We start from the raw sequence: 17,744 nt of genomic DNA on the forward strand, positions 1-17,744 counted from the left end.
GCCAAACCTTTTGTTAGCAGCCATAGCTCTTAACCACTGCACCACCAGACTCCACATACCAATACAGCATTATATAAAAGCATAGATACATAGACCGTATGTCTAAGTCATCTAGCGCTGCTATAACAGAAATACCACAAGTGGGTAACTTCAACAAAGAGAAATTTATTCTCTCACAGTCTAGTAGGCTAAAAGTCCAAATTCAGGCCATCAGCTACAGGGGAAGGCATTCTCTGTCAACTCTGGAGGAAGGCCCATGTCATCAATCTTCCCCTGGGCTAGGAATTTCTCTGCGCAGGAACCCCAGGTCCAAAGGACACGTTCTTCTCCTGGCACTGCTTTCTACGTGGTATGAGTTCCCCCCTCTATGCTTGCTTCCCTTTCCTTTTATCTCTTGTAAAATAAAAGGTGGTGCAGCCCACACCCCAGGGAAACTCCCTCTACATTGCATCAGGGATGTGACAATCTCACCCTAACCCTCTTTAACATAAAATTACAATCACAAAATGGAGGACAACCACACAACACTGGGAATCATGGCCTAACCAAGTTGACACATATTTTGGGGGGACACAATTCAATTCATGACACCCTATGTGTTTTAACGTTGAAAAGGAAAAGCTGCCCAACCTCTAAAATGGATTCCTGGAAAGGGGAATGAGGAAAAGATCTAGGTCTTGGATCCATTGAGTTACCAATGTTGAATCTGCTGACTCAACATCTATTAGGTGAAATTAAAAATGTGGAGCCCTGAGAGGAATATTTTTGGCCACACTTAGCACAAAACAAGGGGGTCATCTGCCCTCAAAGAACTTTGTTGACCTATGCAATGATCTACTTGAGGGAGATAACCATCTTAGCACCAAGGGATAGTGTAGCTATACTACTAGCATAGCAGTAGAGGACTTACCAGACTCAGCTGGGATGGATGTGGGAGTCAGGCTCCTCGTCTAAGCCCTAGGCCTAAGAATTTTTGGACAATTCAGGGGAAGTGAAAGGTATCAGACTTGTCCCTCATAAGACTTTGGTAAATAACACTTCCCTCCATTTTTGTACATTTTCCTGTCCCCAAATTGATAACTTTTAGATCTAATCTAACTTATTTTATGCCATAATTAAGTCAGATGCAGCCCACTTTGAACTAACACTGAAACAGATTAACTAATATAATGCAATCCAACTTTTATTGAGGAGCCCTGGTGGCGCAATGGTTAAGTGCTTGGCTGCTAAAGGAAAAGTTGGCAGTTACCTGGCCATCTGCTCCCAATAAAGATTACAGCCTAGGAAACCCTATGGGGCAGTTCCACTTTGTTCTATTGGGTTGCTGTGAGTCAGAATCGACTCAACGGCACACAACAACAACATTTATTGAGTGCTTACATTTTGTCAGATTTATTGCCAAGTTCTTGATATGCTTTGATGTTAATATAAATGATTTTTTTCCTAAAAATTTTACTTATAGTTGTTTGAGGCTCTTTTATAAAGATACAGTATATACACGTATATATGGGTGTATATATGTGTGTCTATATATACATATATACACACATTGTGTGCCGTTAAGTTGATTCCAACTAATACAGACCCTACATATGGCACAGCAGAACTGCCCCATAGGGTTTCTTAGGCTGTAATCTTGACGAGAACAGATCACCACATAACCTCCATCCTGTACTTTCGATTAGCAGCCAAGCACTTAACTATTGTGCTACCAGGGATATATATATGCTAAGCTCTCCTATTAAGTTTACAAATTTATTGTAGTTTCTTCTGGATTTTTCATATTTACGATTAAGTCACATGCAAATAATGAGAATTTTGTTTTCTTCTCTCTTAAGTTTGTACCTTTTGACGAACAAAGGTTCTTAATTTTAATAAAATCAAGTTATCAATATTTCCTCTTATAGTCAATGATTTTTGCATCTTAAGAAAACCTTTCCCTAACCTCAAGATCTAAAAGATATTTATCTGCACTTCCTCCTCAAGGGTTTTTGAGTTTTATTTTTGAAGTTAGTCCTCGATCCATCTGTAGTTAGAACATCCATATTAGACCAAAGCGAAACTCCTTGCCTTGGCCTGAAGGTCCAACTTGCTGTGAGTCCTTGGCTGCCCCTCCAGCTTCAACTCACACCACAATCCCCATTGCTCTCAAACCTGTAGTCACCCTGCCTATCACCTCTTCACCACTGATTCTTCTGATAGAGCTCATGTCATTTACTGAATGAAGAGTTCCCCCATCTCCTTGATCCAACGGTCTGCTCCCCTATTAGAACTTCCCTTAGCACTGCATACTTCCCCTTAGTGGCACTTGTTACAGCAGCACTTTCACATTTGTTTGTGTGATTACTAAAATTAATGTCTGCCCCCAACTAGACTATAAGCTCCAGGAAGACACGAACTGTACCATTTGGTTAAACTATATGAGTCAGAATTGACAGGACAGCAATGGGTTATTACATCCCCAGCACCTGGCAAAGGTGTCCAATAACTTGTTGAAGTAATGAATTTCCTAATTTTGAACCATCTTTCCATAGTTGCAGCAAAATCTCCTTGTGTATATGGCATCATTTTAATATGGGAAATCCTGGTGGCATAGTGGTTAAGAGCAATGACTGCTAACCAAAAGGCCAGCAGTTCGAATCCACCAGGCACTCCACTCTGTCCTGTAGGGGTGCTATAAGTTGGCATGACTCAAAGGCAATGGGTACAGTGTTTTAATACAGTGCTGGATTTTATTTGACAACATCTAATTTAGAAGGTGGTATCCCTGGGAGGTCCAAACAATTAAGCACTGGGCTACTAGTCAAAAGGTTGGTCGTTTGAACCTACCCAGAGGTGCCTGAGAAGACTGGCCTGGAAGACAGGGCTGGAGATCTGCTACTGAAAGGTCACAGCCTTGAAAACCCCGTGGACTGCAGTTCTACTCCCAAACACATGGGGTCACCACAAGTCACAATCAACTCCACAGCAATTAACAATTTAGAAGGTCTTGAATATAGATAACAAAGTCCTCATTTCCTCCACGTTTCTGAGACAGAGTTACCTGGTGTGCCTGTTAAAAATGCAGAGTTCTAAAAGTTTTTAGCTATGACATTTCCGATCAGCGCCTGATCTCTAAAATCTACATGATACTGCAAAAACTCAACTACAAAAAGACAAACAACCCAATTAAAAAATGGGCAAAATATATGAACAGGCACTTCACTAAAGATGACATTCAGGTAGCTAACAGATACATGAGGAAATGCTCACGATCATTAGCCATTAGAGAAATGCAAATCAAAACTGCAATGAGATTCCATCTCACTCCAACAAGGCTGGCATTAATCCAAAAAACACAAAATAATAAATGTTGGAGAGGTTGTAGAGAGACTGGAACACTTATACACTGCTGGTGCGAATGTAAAATGGTACAACCACTTTGGAAATCGATTTGGCACTTCCTTAAAAAGCTAGAAATAGAACTACCATACAATCCAGCAATCCCATTCCTTGGAATATATCCTAGAGAAATAAGAGCCTTTACATGAAGAGATATATGTACACCCATGTTCACTGCAGCACTGTTTACAATAGTGAAAAGATGGAAGCAACCAAGGTGCCCATCAACAGATGAATGGATAAATAAATTATGGTATATTCACACAATAGAATACTATGCATCTATAAAGAACAGTGACAGATCTGTGAAACATTTCATAACATGAAGGAATCTGGAAGGCATTATGCTGAGTGAAATTACTCAGTTGCAAAAGGACAAATATTGTATAAGACCACTATTATAAGAACTCAAGAAACAGTTTAAACAGAGAAGAAAATATTCTTTGATGGTCACAAGATGGGGGAGGGAGGGTGAGAGAGGGGTATTCACTAACTAGATAGTAGATAAGAAATATTTTAGGTGAAGGGAAAGACAACAAACTGTGCAGGAGAGGTCAGCACAACTGGACTAAACCAAAAGCAAAGAAGTTTCCTGAATAAACTGAACAACCGAACGCTTCAAAGGCCAGTGTAGCAGGGGGCAAGGGTTTGGGGACCATGGTTTTGGGGGACATCTAAGTCAATTGGCACAATAAAATCTATTAAGAAAACATTCTGCATCCCACTTTGGAGAGTGGCGTCTGGGGTCTTAAACACTAGCAAGAGGCCATCTAAGATGCATCAATTGGTCCCAACCCACGTGGAGCAAAGAAGAATGAAGAATACCAAAGAGACAAGGTAATTATGAGCCCAAGAGACAGAAAGGACCACATGAACCAGAGACTACATCAGCCTGAGACCAGAAGAACTAGATGGTGCCTAGCCACAACCGGTGACTGCCCTGACAGGGAACACAACAGAGAACACCTGAGGGAGCAGGAGAGCAGTAGGAGACAGACCCCAAATTCTCCTAAAAAGACCAGACTTAATGGTCTGACTGAAACTAGAAGGACCCCAGAGGTCATGGTCCCCAGACCTTCTGTTAGCCGAAGACAGGAACCATTCCCAAAGCCAACCCTTCAGACAAGGATTGGACTGGACAGTGGGATAGAAAATGATACCAGGGAAGAATTTGCTTCTTGGATCAAGTAGACACATGAGACTATGTTGGCATCTTCTGTCTGGAGAGGAGATGAGAGGGCAGAAGGGGTCAGAAGCTGGCCGAATGGACAAGAAAAGAGAGAGTGGAGGGAAGGAGTGTGCTGTCTCATTAGGGGGAGAGCAATTAGGAATATACAGCAAGGTGTATATAAATTTTTGTACGAGAGACTGACTTGATTTGTAAACTTTCACCTACCAAAAAACCAAACCAAACCCAGTGCCATCAAGTCGATTTCGACTCAATTAAAAAAAAAAAAAAAATGCTGAAAAGTGTGCCCCAATGACAGAAAAAAAAAAAAAAATGCAGAGTTCTGATCCCCCCACCTTCACCCCAGAGACTCTAATTCAGGGGGTCTTGTAGAGGGTCTTGGGTTGGGGTCCAAGAATAGCCTGTTAAGTGCGTTGCCCCACTTTCCATGATTCTTATGCACCCAAACATTGCAGAACCCCTGAAAAAAATCTCCCTTGTGCTCTCTGGATTTACTGTCACCAAATATGTTCCTGATGACCAAGTCTGTCTCCTCTTCAGAAATTCCCTACAGTTTTTGTAGTTTCTCTCCAGAGAGAAAGTGCTTCAGTGTTGTCTTCCTCCCAAGTCAAATTCAACTCTTCCCAAACCACCAACACTCGTTTCTCTATAACTCTACATCCTATTCTATCAAAAAGAATGCCTATGACTGCCTCTCTTTTTATTGAAGATTAACAACAAACCTTAAGCAAAATGACACAGGACGGGGGAGAGTAGTCTGAATTGGGTTATAAGGCCCCCACTCGGGGTACCTCACCTCAGCCATTGAACTCACTTCGCTGGCCGTGAGTCTGTTCCAAGCTCCGGCGAAGGAGGCATCCGCCGGGCCCACCCCGAGGGTGGAGTCCACGGCTTCTTCTGCCTAGTCTACCCGCGCGCGGAGCCCCGTTCTCTGGGAACTCACCTCCCCGGAACTCAGGGAGGGCCCTGTTAGGGCCGCCTCTGGCCCTAGTCTCAGACCTTCCCAAGGGACAAACTGTCGAGTGACAAACGCACTCAGGTCGTGGCCCCACCGATGAGCTTCCCTCCGCCCTATGGGATAGAAGCAACTTCGTCAGGATTTATAAGACTCTCAGAACTGTAGACATTTCACAGTTAGGGCGATGTCCCACAATACATAGCAACATGCAAATACATGAGCCTTCTAGGAGGCCAGCCTCCCCGTCCGCGTGGTCATCTTCTCGCTAGGGCGCACGCGCGCTGCGTGTTCCCGCTCTGTGACCAGGCAGGCGATTCCAGAGAACCGCTTGGTGACGTCAGTGTTCTGGCTCCATGGCGGCTCGGCGGCGGGGGACGGTCCGCGGCCGCGCGCGAGGTTCGGAGCTCTGTGTTGGGCGACGCAGTGAGGGAGCGGGTAGGGGGACGGAAATGGGAAAAGGAAAGGTGTTTACTGCTTTGGACCCTACCCCTTCCAGCACCCCCTGACCCGCACTTCGTTGACTACCGAATTAGTTTTCGGGTTTCAGCTTTTTTTGAATTACAGAAATGTAGGTAAGGTCTTGTGGGCCTGTAACAACTAACAGAGTGCCTGTAACAACTAACAGAGTGCCTGCTGTGTGCCAAGCACTAAGTACCTAATGTCATCAATTTAAAAAAGAGGAAGACCCTCAACCAGATGGATTGACACACTGGCTGCAACAATGGGCGCAAGCACAGCGATTACGAGAATGGGGCAGACCCCAGAAATGTTACATTCTGTTTTACGTAGAGTGTCGCTCTGAGTCGGAACGGACTCCAGGGCACCTAACAACAACAAAGGAAGAAAAAACTCTTCCAGTTGAACTATGATTCACTGTAAATATGTCATGTATTGTAAGATGCATGCTGCTTTCAGAGATGATATGATGTAACTCTTAGAATTGGTGAGATATAGTACTCTGTGTACCATGTTCTTTAATGGATAGGTCCACTCTATAAATGAGGTATTATTGTTATCATGGAAACTCTTGTGGCCTTGTGGTTTCTTAACCACAGGGTTGGCAGTTCGAATCCATCAGACGCTCCTCCGAAACTCTGTGGGGCAGTTCTACTCTGTCCTGTAGGGTCACTATGAGTTGGAATCAACTTGACCGCAACAGGTTTGGTTTTTGGTTTTACTGTTATCATCCTCAGGATTTTACAGTTGGGGCAACTGAGGTGAAAAGAGATTAAATAACTTGTCCAGAGTTCTACAGCCAGAAAAGGCAGACCTGGGCTCTAAGCCAGCCAGAAAACTCTAGGGTCAATTTCCTGTTATGGCATATTGCCTCAGGTACTAGGAGGATAGCTATTTAGTTGTCACTGGGGGAGGAGTATACAGAAGAAATAAGCAGCCTCTGGTGCAAAATAAATCATGAGCCATACTGACAGTGTAACATTGGGTTGGGTCAAGGAGATAGGTCTAGGACTGCAAAGGTGAAAATTGTTTCCATATTTAAAGTCATGGGATGGTGAACTCATAAAAACCCTGGGGCTCCTTTTTATTTCACTTCATTTCTTAGGGAGTGTTTACTTAGACTGTGTTACCAAGAACAGGGGTGTGGCAGTTGTTATTTCTTCCATAACTTTTACAAAAGCCACTTAAATCACTTCTTTAAAGATTATGTTTTTTGAAAGTAGAATCATATTCAACGTGTTCTTATTCTTTTGCTTCTTTACCTGTTCTTGTCCTTAGCTTCTGTAGCATTAAATGAAACTAAGAGAGTTAATAATGGCAACACAGCTACAGAAGACTCCCTTCCTGCAAAGAAAACTCGAAGATGCCATAATCAGGGGGTGAAAAAGGAACCTGTGGCTGAAGGCAAGGCTGAAAATTATGACAAGACAGAAGACAAGCAAGGTCAGCTTCATGGTGTAGGCCAGGGAGGACATGGACCAGCAAGAGGTTTTCTGGGGGAGGAGAGCAGATGTAGTTCTTTCAACTCTTATTTCTTCCTTCTTTGAAATAATTAATTTCTCCAATTTAGTTTTCATTTATTCGAGATGGATTGATACTAGGCAGAAGATCAGGATTGCTTGGGAAGGGCACAGTTAATTATGACAGATTTCCATCTAACCAGGAGTCTCTGGGTAGTACAGATGTTTAATGTGCCCAGCTGCTAACCAAAAGGCTGGCGGTTTGAGTCCACCCAGAGAGGTACCTCAGAAGAAGGGCCTGGCGATCTACTTCTGAAACATCAGCCATTGAAAACTCTATGGAGAACAATTCTACTCTGACACACATGGGGTCGCCATGAGTAGGAATCAACTCATTGGCAACTGTTTGCGCCCATCTAACCATGACAGCTACATTTGACTCTTGTACGAGTAACGATAGTACGTATCTGTGTTTCCTCAGAATCTGTGAAGACTTTACTGTTAAAAGGCAAAGCTCCTGTAGACCCAGAGTGCACAGTCAAAGTGGGGAAGGTGAGAGACTCTAGAGCTAATCCTCAGTCCATTGATTCCTCAGAGAGCAGTGTGGTTTGGTTACTGGGAATCCTATCTGGGACATTGCTGATATTCATTTTAGGAATCCTCTACAAGATATTGCTAATGGTTTATTTTCTCCAGGGTCTGGGGAATGGGAGTGGTAATAATCAGAGTGTTTTTAATGTGGTTTATGAATTGGGTTGTTATCAACCTTCCACACTCATTCTCTCTTTCTCAATCAGAAAATTATATCGTTATTAAGGGAGAACCGTTCTCTTTGTTCTAACGAAAGATTGTGCCCTGGAATGGCGTGTGTTACTGAGGAAAGAGAAAAAGATTTGAAGAATACAGAAGAAAGGCTGCCTCTGGAGCAGGCTTCCTTTAACTGAGTTAGAATCATTTGTGTTTCATAATTAGAAAAAGGCAGAATGTTCTCATTAGAGTAACGGGCTATGTGTCCAGGAAAGTATGTTTGCATTTGCTTCTCTGGAGGGTAGTACGGATAGGTATTGGTGGTTCTGAAGAGTGACACTTTGAGGCATAAGAAAATTCAGAGCCTCATTTAGGACCTGCTCAGGGCTGAGACTATACGAATGTCATTTTTTTCTCTGTAGGCCCATGTATATTGTGAAGGGAATGATGTCTACGATGTTATGTTGAATCAGGTAAGGAGAGGAGCCATTCTGTTTATGGGAATTGCTTTTTGATAATTATTGATGACAGAGTCCCAATGCCCAGATCTTTAATTCTGAAATTCCTTACATTAGCCACTGGTGGTTAGTATTCTCCCATACGCAGCCCTAGAACACTCGACCTGCTAGTGGAGTCCCCCATGAGAAGCAGATCTTTTTTGCAAATTTCATGTCTTTAGAACTCTTATCTATATCCTTTTGCACCTTTTTCTTACTAGTTCTAAGGAACTTTATCTAACATGGAGAATAGCTGTTTGTTAAATAAATTGCAAATATGTTTTCCAAATCTGTGCCTTTTGCCCATGTTAGTTTCAAATTTTTATGTAGTTAAATTTATTTCTTTTTAACTAATCTTTTTCTCTTTATTTCATTTGTTTCGAATAGATAATACATTTGCTCTCATTGCTGTATTTCCTGGATGTCTTTCCATATTTTATTGATTCAACATATACAATTTTAACAATTTCCTAGTGTTCCTTAGTTACTATTTCTTCCACTTAAAATATCATGAGCAGACAGAAAAGATCTTAAGGCCTTTTTTTGTTCTAAAATCCTATGACTATTATAATGTGAGCACGCCAAAGGTAGAGGTAGGAAATGGCAGCATATTTACTAAAGTAGTATGCCTAAGTAACCAGGGCTGTGCCTTATCCAGAAACCCTGGTGGCGTAATGGTTAAGAGCTTATGGCTGCTAACCAAAAGGTCAGCAGTTCAAATCTACCAGGTGCTCTCTGGAAACTTTATGGGACAACTACCCTGTCCTATAGGGTCACTATGAGTCAGAACCACTTGACAGCAGTGGGTTTTTTTTTTTTTTTTTTTTTGATGCTGTATCCTGGACTTTTCCCTTGCTTCACTTTGAGTTCTAGTTACTTACTTGGTACCTCCTTTTAGACAATAGTCACATTCGCTCTGATTGTCTCCAAGTAAGGTCAGGTTAGATTTGGGATAGATGTGTCAGTGGTTCCTGCCTGGCCTTTGTCCCCTTCTAATATTGTCCTGCCCTCAGCTCATTGTTAAATTGCTACAGCTAACAAACCAAAGCTGTAATTAAAACTATCAAAGAGTAAGTCTTCCAAAGAAAAGTATAATTATTATAGACCTTTGGGGCATAATAATTATTAAAACATAATAATTGTTTTCGTTTAGGAAATGATCATTGGAAATGAATTGGAAACTAGAAAATTCAAGTGGCCTAGGGAATATTAATGGAAGAAGCTGAGGCAGGGAAAAAAAAAAACAGGATGAGGTTGGGTAGAGGGTTTTAGGAAGCTTACTGGCTCCCACTTTAATTCCTAGAAATTCGAAGCCTAATATGTAAACCCTATTTGTTCATTTGGAGACCCTGGTGGCGTAGTGGTTAAGAGCCACGGCTGCTAACCAAGAGTCAACAGTTCGAATCCCCCAGGCTGTCCTTGGAAAGTCTATGGGGCAGTTCTACTCTGTCCTACAGGGTCGCTGTGAGTCGGAATCAACTCAATGGCAGTGGGTATTTTTTTGGTTATTTCCTCCTTAAGGAGCCCTGGTGGTACAGTGGTTAAGCACTTGGGTGCCAACCCAAAGGTCAGTGGTTCAAACCCAGTAGCCGCTCTGAGGGAGAAAGACGTGGCAGACTGCTCCAGTAAAGATTTAAAAAAAAAAACCAAACCCAGTGCCATCAAGTCAATTCTGACTCATAGTGACCCTATAGGACAGGGTAGAGCTGCCCCATAGAGTTTCCAAGGAGCACCTGGCGGATTCAGACTGCCAACCTTTTGGTTAACAGCCATAGCATTTAACCACTACGCCACCAGGGTTTCCCGGTAGAGATTCCAGCCTTGGATGGAAACCCTTTGGAACATTGTCTGCTCTGTCCGACAGGGTTGCCATGAGTCAGAATCGACTCAACGGCAACGGGTTTGGGTTTGGTGGTTTTGATACCTTTCTTATATCCTTACTCTTATAGGAAACCTAATATTCTTGCCCATGCTGTCCTTTTCCTTATGGAAACTACTAGTTCCTCTGACCAGGGAGGAGTCACTAGTATATGTGACTCCATTTGCATACCTATCTCCTTTATGTATATAGTTTATTTCTCCCACTCATCATAGACCAATCTCCAGTTCAACAACAACAAGTACTATCTGATTCAGTTGTTAGAAGATGATGCCCAGAGAAACTTCAGTGTTTGGATGAGATGGGGCCGAGGTAATGACTTTTATTATGGATTTTATAAGTTGTCATTCAGAAAACCAAAAACAGCTTAGTAAGTGGCCAAAGGATCCTCCGGGTTTAAATAAGTTAAATGGTGATTCTAAAGTCTGCAAGGGACTTAGAAATCAAGTTGGGCTTCTAGAAACTAGGAAGTGACGAGCGTCCTCATTAGGAAGCTCCCATGGAAAAAGCTAAGAGCAGCCCACGGAAACTGAGAACTCTCCTGTGACTGATCTGCGAGCGTTGTTCAAAGATACAACAGTTCGCACATAACTTGTATCAACATGATCAGTTCCCTAAGCCCTTTCACCGTTCCCTTCTCCCTTTCCTCCCCATTTGTCAGATACTAAGCAGCAAGGCCTTAGAGAGTCCAAATTTTGCTTATTTAAATAAAAAAGTCCTTACTATAGCATAGTGACACCTAAGATTTGCAGGTGTACTGTGTGGTATAGTGAAAGGTTTGTGGAAGACAAATACTGACTTCAGAGGCTTGGAGAGTTACAGAAACAACTGCATTTTGTTGCAGAGAAAACTGATCTGCAGCAATCTGGACACTCAGCAAGTGGTCCGGGTGTGCAGCAGCACGTATATTTAATGAGGAAAGGACAGCCAGGTTTGAAACCATGCTTCTCAGCCCCCTTGATTAGAGAATTCTTTCAATATTTGCACATATCATATCTTCACTGACAAATCAATAAAATGTGATTTTGATATGGAGAAAGAAAAAAAAAAAAGACTGTAGAGAGCTGTCTTGTTACTATAAGGGAACTCTTCATAGGTTGAAGGAAACAGGACCATCTTATGTGTGTCATTTACTTTGCAGTTGGGAAAACAGGGCAGCACAGCTTGGTGGCTTGTTCAGGGGACCTCACCAAGGCCAAGGAAATCTTTCAGAAAAAGTGAGTGCTAAGTAATGAGTACAAAAAACACCCTTTGTGGATATATCTCCTAAGATTAAAAATTTTACAATAAATGTGATTTGGCCTAAATGTGTCTTTCTACTCGTCCTTTGACTGGAACACCAAACTGAATTCTTAGATCAACCTAGAACCTTAAGACTAAGAAATTCAGGAAGTTTCGGAAAAGTGGAGACCATTATGGGGTGGAGACTATCCAGTTAGAGTTAAAAAAAATCCTGTTGCTACGATATGGATGAAGAACCTTCTGGAGACTCTGAAAGCATGCTTCTTTCAGAGAAGGGGACTGGATAAGGATCTTTTGTCTTAACTCTCAATGATTTTTATGCTGTTTTTATGCCTTTGCTAAGCCCACGGTCCTTTTTTCTCATTTTTTGATCCCTTTGTCTCCCGAGCTTTCTGTCCATTCACTGCCCTGATTTAGAATGTAGGATTTTTGGAAAGCTGATGCTTAAAGGAACTCTGTTGTGGGAAATAAAAATTTTGGAGGGGTCCTGTCTAAGGAAACACAAGTTGTGAACTCATCCCAGCATTAGTCCTTGATTTATAAGGTTTTCTTACCATTTTGGACCCTATAGATTCCTTGACAAAACGAAAAATAATTGGGAGGATCGTGAAAAGTTTGAGAAGGTACCTGGAAAATATGATATGCTACAGATGGACTACGCTACCAACACACAGGTGAACTCTGACTCTTGGGAGAAAAGCTGTCACCTCTTAACCAGAGTGAAGTCTAGCAGAATGGCATAGATCAGGTCCTAACTGCAACAGGCCAGGATAGTTCGAGTCACTGCTGTTTCTTACCTAAGAAAAGATAACAATTCCTTCAGGAGTAACTCACTGATCTTTGTAATCTTGAAGGGGCTGTAAGAATGATAGAATGTGGGTTTCGAGTCTCTGTTGTTTACTAAGGTTCTTACAAAATATTAGGTCCTGTTTCCAGAAGTTTAATGTTATGGATCAAAGGAAAGAAAAAAAACAGTTGCTGTCAAGTCAATTTTGGGTGACCCCAAGTGTGTCAGAGTAAACTGTGCTCCATGGATCAAAAGGAATAATAAATAGTCAAACTAATAAAACTGTATTTAAAGTTGTCTTCACTTCTGGTTATATGTCATAGCAAAAAAAGTTAATTTTGACAAACTGAGATGCAACCAGGTAGGTGACAACGGCCTTAAAAACTGTCACATATCTGAAAAAAATGGAGAAATTTTAGTCTTTTTCAGTTGAGAAGATTTGAGAAACAATAAAAAAGCTATCTTTAAATACTTAGAGGACTATAATATGAGGAGAGCATTTTTTTTCTTTTTTCTTACTGTGCTTTAGATGATGGTTTACAGAGCAGATTAGTTTCTCATTAGACAATTAATGCACATATTGTTTTGTGACATGGGTTGCCAATCCCGTGATGTGCCAACACTCCCCTTCTCAACCTTGCGTTCCCCATTATCAACTTTCCTGTCCCCTAGGAGGACATTTTTAGACGATGTTGTGAGTTTTTAACTGTAGGAAGCAGAATTAGGCCTAGAAAGTGGAAGTCACACTGAGTGACTCCAAGCATGTTAATAATGGAAGTTCCTGTGTTCAAATAGAAGCCAACTGATGATCATCTGCCAGGGATATTATAGAGCCGGTCCTAACGAGGAACTTAAAATCGATCCTTTCAGATGTTACGATTTTTTTGCAATAGGGTGAAGAGGAAACAAAAGAAGAGGAATCTCTTAAATCCCCCTTGAAACCAGAGTCGAAGCTAGATCTTCGGGTACAAGAGCTGATAAAGCTGATTTGTAATGTCCAGGCCATGGAAGAGATGATGGTTGAGATGAAGTATGACACCAAGAAAGCCCCACTTGGTAGGACTTCAGATTCGGCCCTACATTCTCTCTTCATATTTCCTAGTTCCTTTAATGGGTATTCCATCACCGTTATGGTTGTACTGACTGAGGAAAAGGGATTTGAGGTGAAAGGTTGTGGAAGGGGGAGGGTCTATTTTCAAAGTCTTTTGTCGAGCAGGGACGTAAGTGCAGTTTACAAGCTGGGATCCTATTTGTGAAGTCTGATCTCTGGCTGGGCCCACAGGAAAGCTGACAGTAGCACAAATCAAGGCAGGTTACCAGTCTCTTAAGAAGATTGAGGATTGTATTCGGGCTGGCCGGCTCGGACGAGCTCTCACGGAAGCATGCAACGAATTCTATACCAGAATCCCACATGACTTTGGGTAAGGCCCTGTGCTATTAAATCAGCTTGTTCTCCTACCCCTTCTTATCCCCTAAATCAACTAGCAGTAGCTATAATCTTTTAAATTTTACATTCCTAAGGAAATTATTGTCTTGAATAGATATAGAACCAAAATAATTTATAGATAGCCTATTTAATGGCTATCTATAAATTATTTGTTAGCTGTAACAAATACAGGAGGCAATCACCTGGCCTGACCAAGTGGAAGTTACTGACTCAAGAGAGATTAAGTCTAGTATCCAGCCACCAAGTAAAATACCTTCAAGCGTATCGCCCCCTTTTTCTTTTTCCTTAAGGTAACTATAACCACATTAACACCATTTCTGTGAACTCAAATGGTACAGGCACATGAAACACATTTTTATGTTTTTTGATCATAATGCTAGTTTCTATTCCTTATTTTTTTTTAAAACCTTACGACTTTATGAGTGGTCTCAGGTCTACCTCTGCTTCTAGACAGGACTATATCCAAACTGTTCCTTATTGATATCAATATACCTTATTAAAAAAGGATCCAATAAAAATTTCTATCGTAGTCCCAAATGTCAAAATCTGTATAGTTTGTATTATCTCAGAGTATATACATAATATCCTTTTATATATTTGGGAGTTCAAGTCTCTACAGATCTCTCTTTCAAATGAAAACCCCAGTTTCTCATACCTATTTTCCAAAGGACCTATTCTTAGTCTCTTGTTTTTAGTTATGTGCCCTTTGGCCACACATCTAAGAGCTCATGGGTTATATCTCTGTCCTTAGACTCCGTACCCCTCCACTAATCCGAACAGAGAAAGAACTGTCGGAAAAAGTCCAGCTATTAGAGGTGAGATACGTGTGGATTGGGAGATATTAAATCTCTCGACCTAGGTTCCTCCCACATTGATTGCATATCTCATCTCATCAGGCATTGGGAGACATTGAAATTGCCATTAAGCTGGTGAAAACAGAGCTGCAAAGCCCAGAACACCCATTGGACCAACACTATAGAAACCTACATTGTGCCTTGCGCCCTCTAGACCATGCGAGTTATGAGTTCAAAGTAAGAAAAATGATCATTTCTTTTCACGTCTGTAGATCCACTCTCCCCCACTCCGCTGTTCTCTACTTCTGGTTAAGAGCCAACTATCGAAAGGACAATTTTTATTTACTAGGAATCTGGGTTCTAGAACTCTAACTGCCCTGTGAGACCTTTCGGGAACAGAAAGCTCTGCCAAGTTATACCAGAAGCCATGATGTTCTTCAGCTCAGCCTGGTCTCTTTCGGAGTCCACAGCAGCCATTCCTTTCATCCTTTTTCACAGGTGATTTCCCAGTATCTACAGTCTACCCATGCTCCCACACACACTGACTACACCATGACCCTGCTGGATGTTTTTGAAGTAGAGAAGGAGGGTGAGAAAGCAGCCTTCAGGGAGGACCTTCCTAACAGGTCTGAGTCTGGCTCTGGGTTTGGAAAGACATTCCCCATCTTTACTACTCTCTAGGCCTTGCCTGAAGTGCAGTTGTGGGAATTATGGAGGAGGGTGACAGAGGCAGCTGTTGGCTTTTTCATGCTCATGGCCTTTGTTTGCAGGAGAGCAACAGAGGGTACAGGTTGACAATAACAGCTTTTCCTTAGGATGCTGCTCTGGCATGGCTCCAGGCTGAGTAACTGGGTAGGAATCCTGAGCCATGGGCTTCGAATTGCCCCAGCTGAGGCTCCCATCACAGGTTACATGGTGAGTAGAAACTGAACCAGGGAAGGAGGCACAGGGAAAAGGATATAGTAATTAGGTAGTGCTCCTTTCCAAGAATTAAACCAGCTCACTGATAACACTGCCATTTCTTACTATGTCCCTTTTTCTTTAATTTTTTAAAGATATCCCTCCTTTCCTCAGAAGCAGAGATTGACAGATGGTTCTACCCTCTCTGCAGCAGGGTTTTGGGGGGAATTTGTGTTTACGAGAATGGACACAGGGTCAGTGGTATGAGCCTTCCTTCTAACACAACAGGTTAAGCTGTTGATCTTGATGTTTATTTGTATAATGCAGTTTGGAAAAGGAATCTACTTTGCCGACATGTCTTCCAAGAGTGCCAATTACTGCTTTGCCTCCCGCCTAAAGGACACAGGACTGCTGCTCTTATCAGAGGTGAGGCAGGAACACATCTGTGATCTCTAGTTTACTATTCGTTCCTGTTTTTCCAAAGAGAAATATTGGACCCCAGAACCAAGAGGGGAGAACTTGATAGGGGAGCCAAGTGCAATTCCCATTGCAAAGCACTCTTCTGCAGGAGCTGGGGAAGAAACTGCTGGTGGGCTTTTCTCTTGGCTTTAGAGCCATCTAATCCTCAGGAGGACATGGGCATTCAAAGATCTTTTGCTTTGCAGGTAGCTCTGGGTCAGTGTAATGAGCTACTGGGGGCCAATCCTGAGGCAGAAGGATTACTTCAGGGCAAACACAGCACCAAGGGGCTGGGCAAGATGGCTCCCAGTCCTTCACACTTCATCACCCTGTAAGTACTCAGAGCTAGGAGGCCCAGATGACTCTTGGCCAGATAAGGTTCTCTCCTTCCTCCATTCCAACTTCTGCACCAAGAGGCTGCTGTTCACATACCTTTTTCTATTTGACAGGAATGGAAGTACAGTGCCCTTAGGACCAGCTGGTGACACCGGAGTTCTGAATCCAGAGGGTTATACCCTCAACTACAACGAATTCATCGTCTATAACCCCAACCAGGTCCGTATGCGATACCTTCTGAAGGTTCAATTTAATTTCCTGCAGCTCTGGTGAATATATTGAATAAACCAGAGACTATATGATCTTCAATCAAGGAAATAGGCCATGTTGAATTTTCTGATATTTTATGTAATAAAACTGTACATATCTACCACTGGCTCCCTTGGGCTTTGCTTTTCCAAGCACGTATTTCTTCTGATATTAGTGTCTCTTAATCTCCAGGAGAGAAAGTACACATTGCTGTGGGTCCCACAGCTAGTTACTCCCAATACTGCTTCTTCCCAGCAGAACAGCCTCTGCGCATTGAGGGATAATGACGGGGGCTAATGCTTTCCCCCATTGTATTCAGTTTGTCTGCAGACTGGAAGTTTGTTTGGTATTATTGCGGGAAGGGTAGAGGCAGCAAAGGCTGAATCATCCCTTTTTCCCCCATCCAAATCTCACTTGATTTTTCCCCATTTACCAACTGTAGACCAAGTCTCCCACCATTTAACATCCTAAGACTTAGAAGAAGTCCGGAAATTGAGGCAGCTTTGGAGGACTGTCACTAAGCCTAAATGCGTCTTGGGGAGGAAAGCAGAGAAGTGGATGAGTTTACTGTTAACCTGCCCATCTAAGAAGTAATATAAGCCCACATCAGATCCAGAGACTTCCTGATTATTTTCAAACACACACAACACACTTCCTTAATTAACAGTGAAGGACATTTAAATGGAAACAATCACCTGTAATTTCTTAGCCTAGATTACCAATATCTGTCCGTATTTTAAATGTACGTTTATCTTTGACCTAGATGTTACAGGTGTGCATGTCTTCACAGGTGTCACTGCGGCACTGCTATACAGGGAATGTCAGTGCATGTCTTCACAGGTGTCACTGCAGCACGGCTATACAGGGAATGTCAGTGCATGTCTTCACAGGTGTCACTGAGGCACTGCTATACAGGAAATGTCAGTGCATGTCTTCACAGGTGTCACAGCAGCACGGCTATAT

The 17,744-nt window shown here is 42.2% G+C and overlaps 1 protein-coding gene across 1 annotated transcript; it reads left to right on the forward strand.

Moving 5' to 3' along the window:
* The first annotated feature begins 5,813 nt into the window (after nt 1–5,813).
* Nucleotides 5,814–16,904, forward strand: PARP2 (poly(ADP-ribose) polymerase 2). Its single transcript, XM_049899108.1, has 16 exons — nt 5,814–5,924; nt 7,263–7,427; nt 7,926–7,996; nt 8,614–8,664; nt 10,783–10,879; nt 11,709–11,784; nt 12,381–12,483; nt 13,490–13,652; nt 13,879–14,017; nt 14,795–14,858; nt 14,940–15,074; nt 15,336–15,463; nt 15,653–15,752; nt 16,065–16,163; nt 16,403–16,527; nt 16,646–16,904. The coding sequence occupies exons 1-16, from the start codon at nt 5,882–5,884 to the stop codon at nt 16,803–16,805; spliced, it is 1,719 nt and encodes a 572-aa protein (XP_049755065.1). The 5' UTR covers nt 5,814–5,881; the 3' UTR covers nt 16,806–16,904.
* Nucleotides 16,905–17,744: the final 840 nt, after the last annotated feature.

The sequence above is a fragment of the Elephas maximus genome, chromosome 10 (genome assembly GCF_024166365.1).
Source record: "Elephas maximus indicus isolate mEleMax1 chromosome 10, mEleMax1 primary haplotype, whole genome shotgun sequence".
NCBI lineage: Eukaryota > Metazoa > Chordata > Mammalia > Proboscidea > Elephantidae > Elephas > Elephas maximus.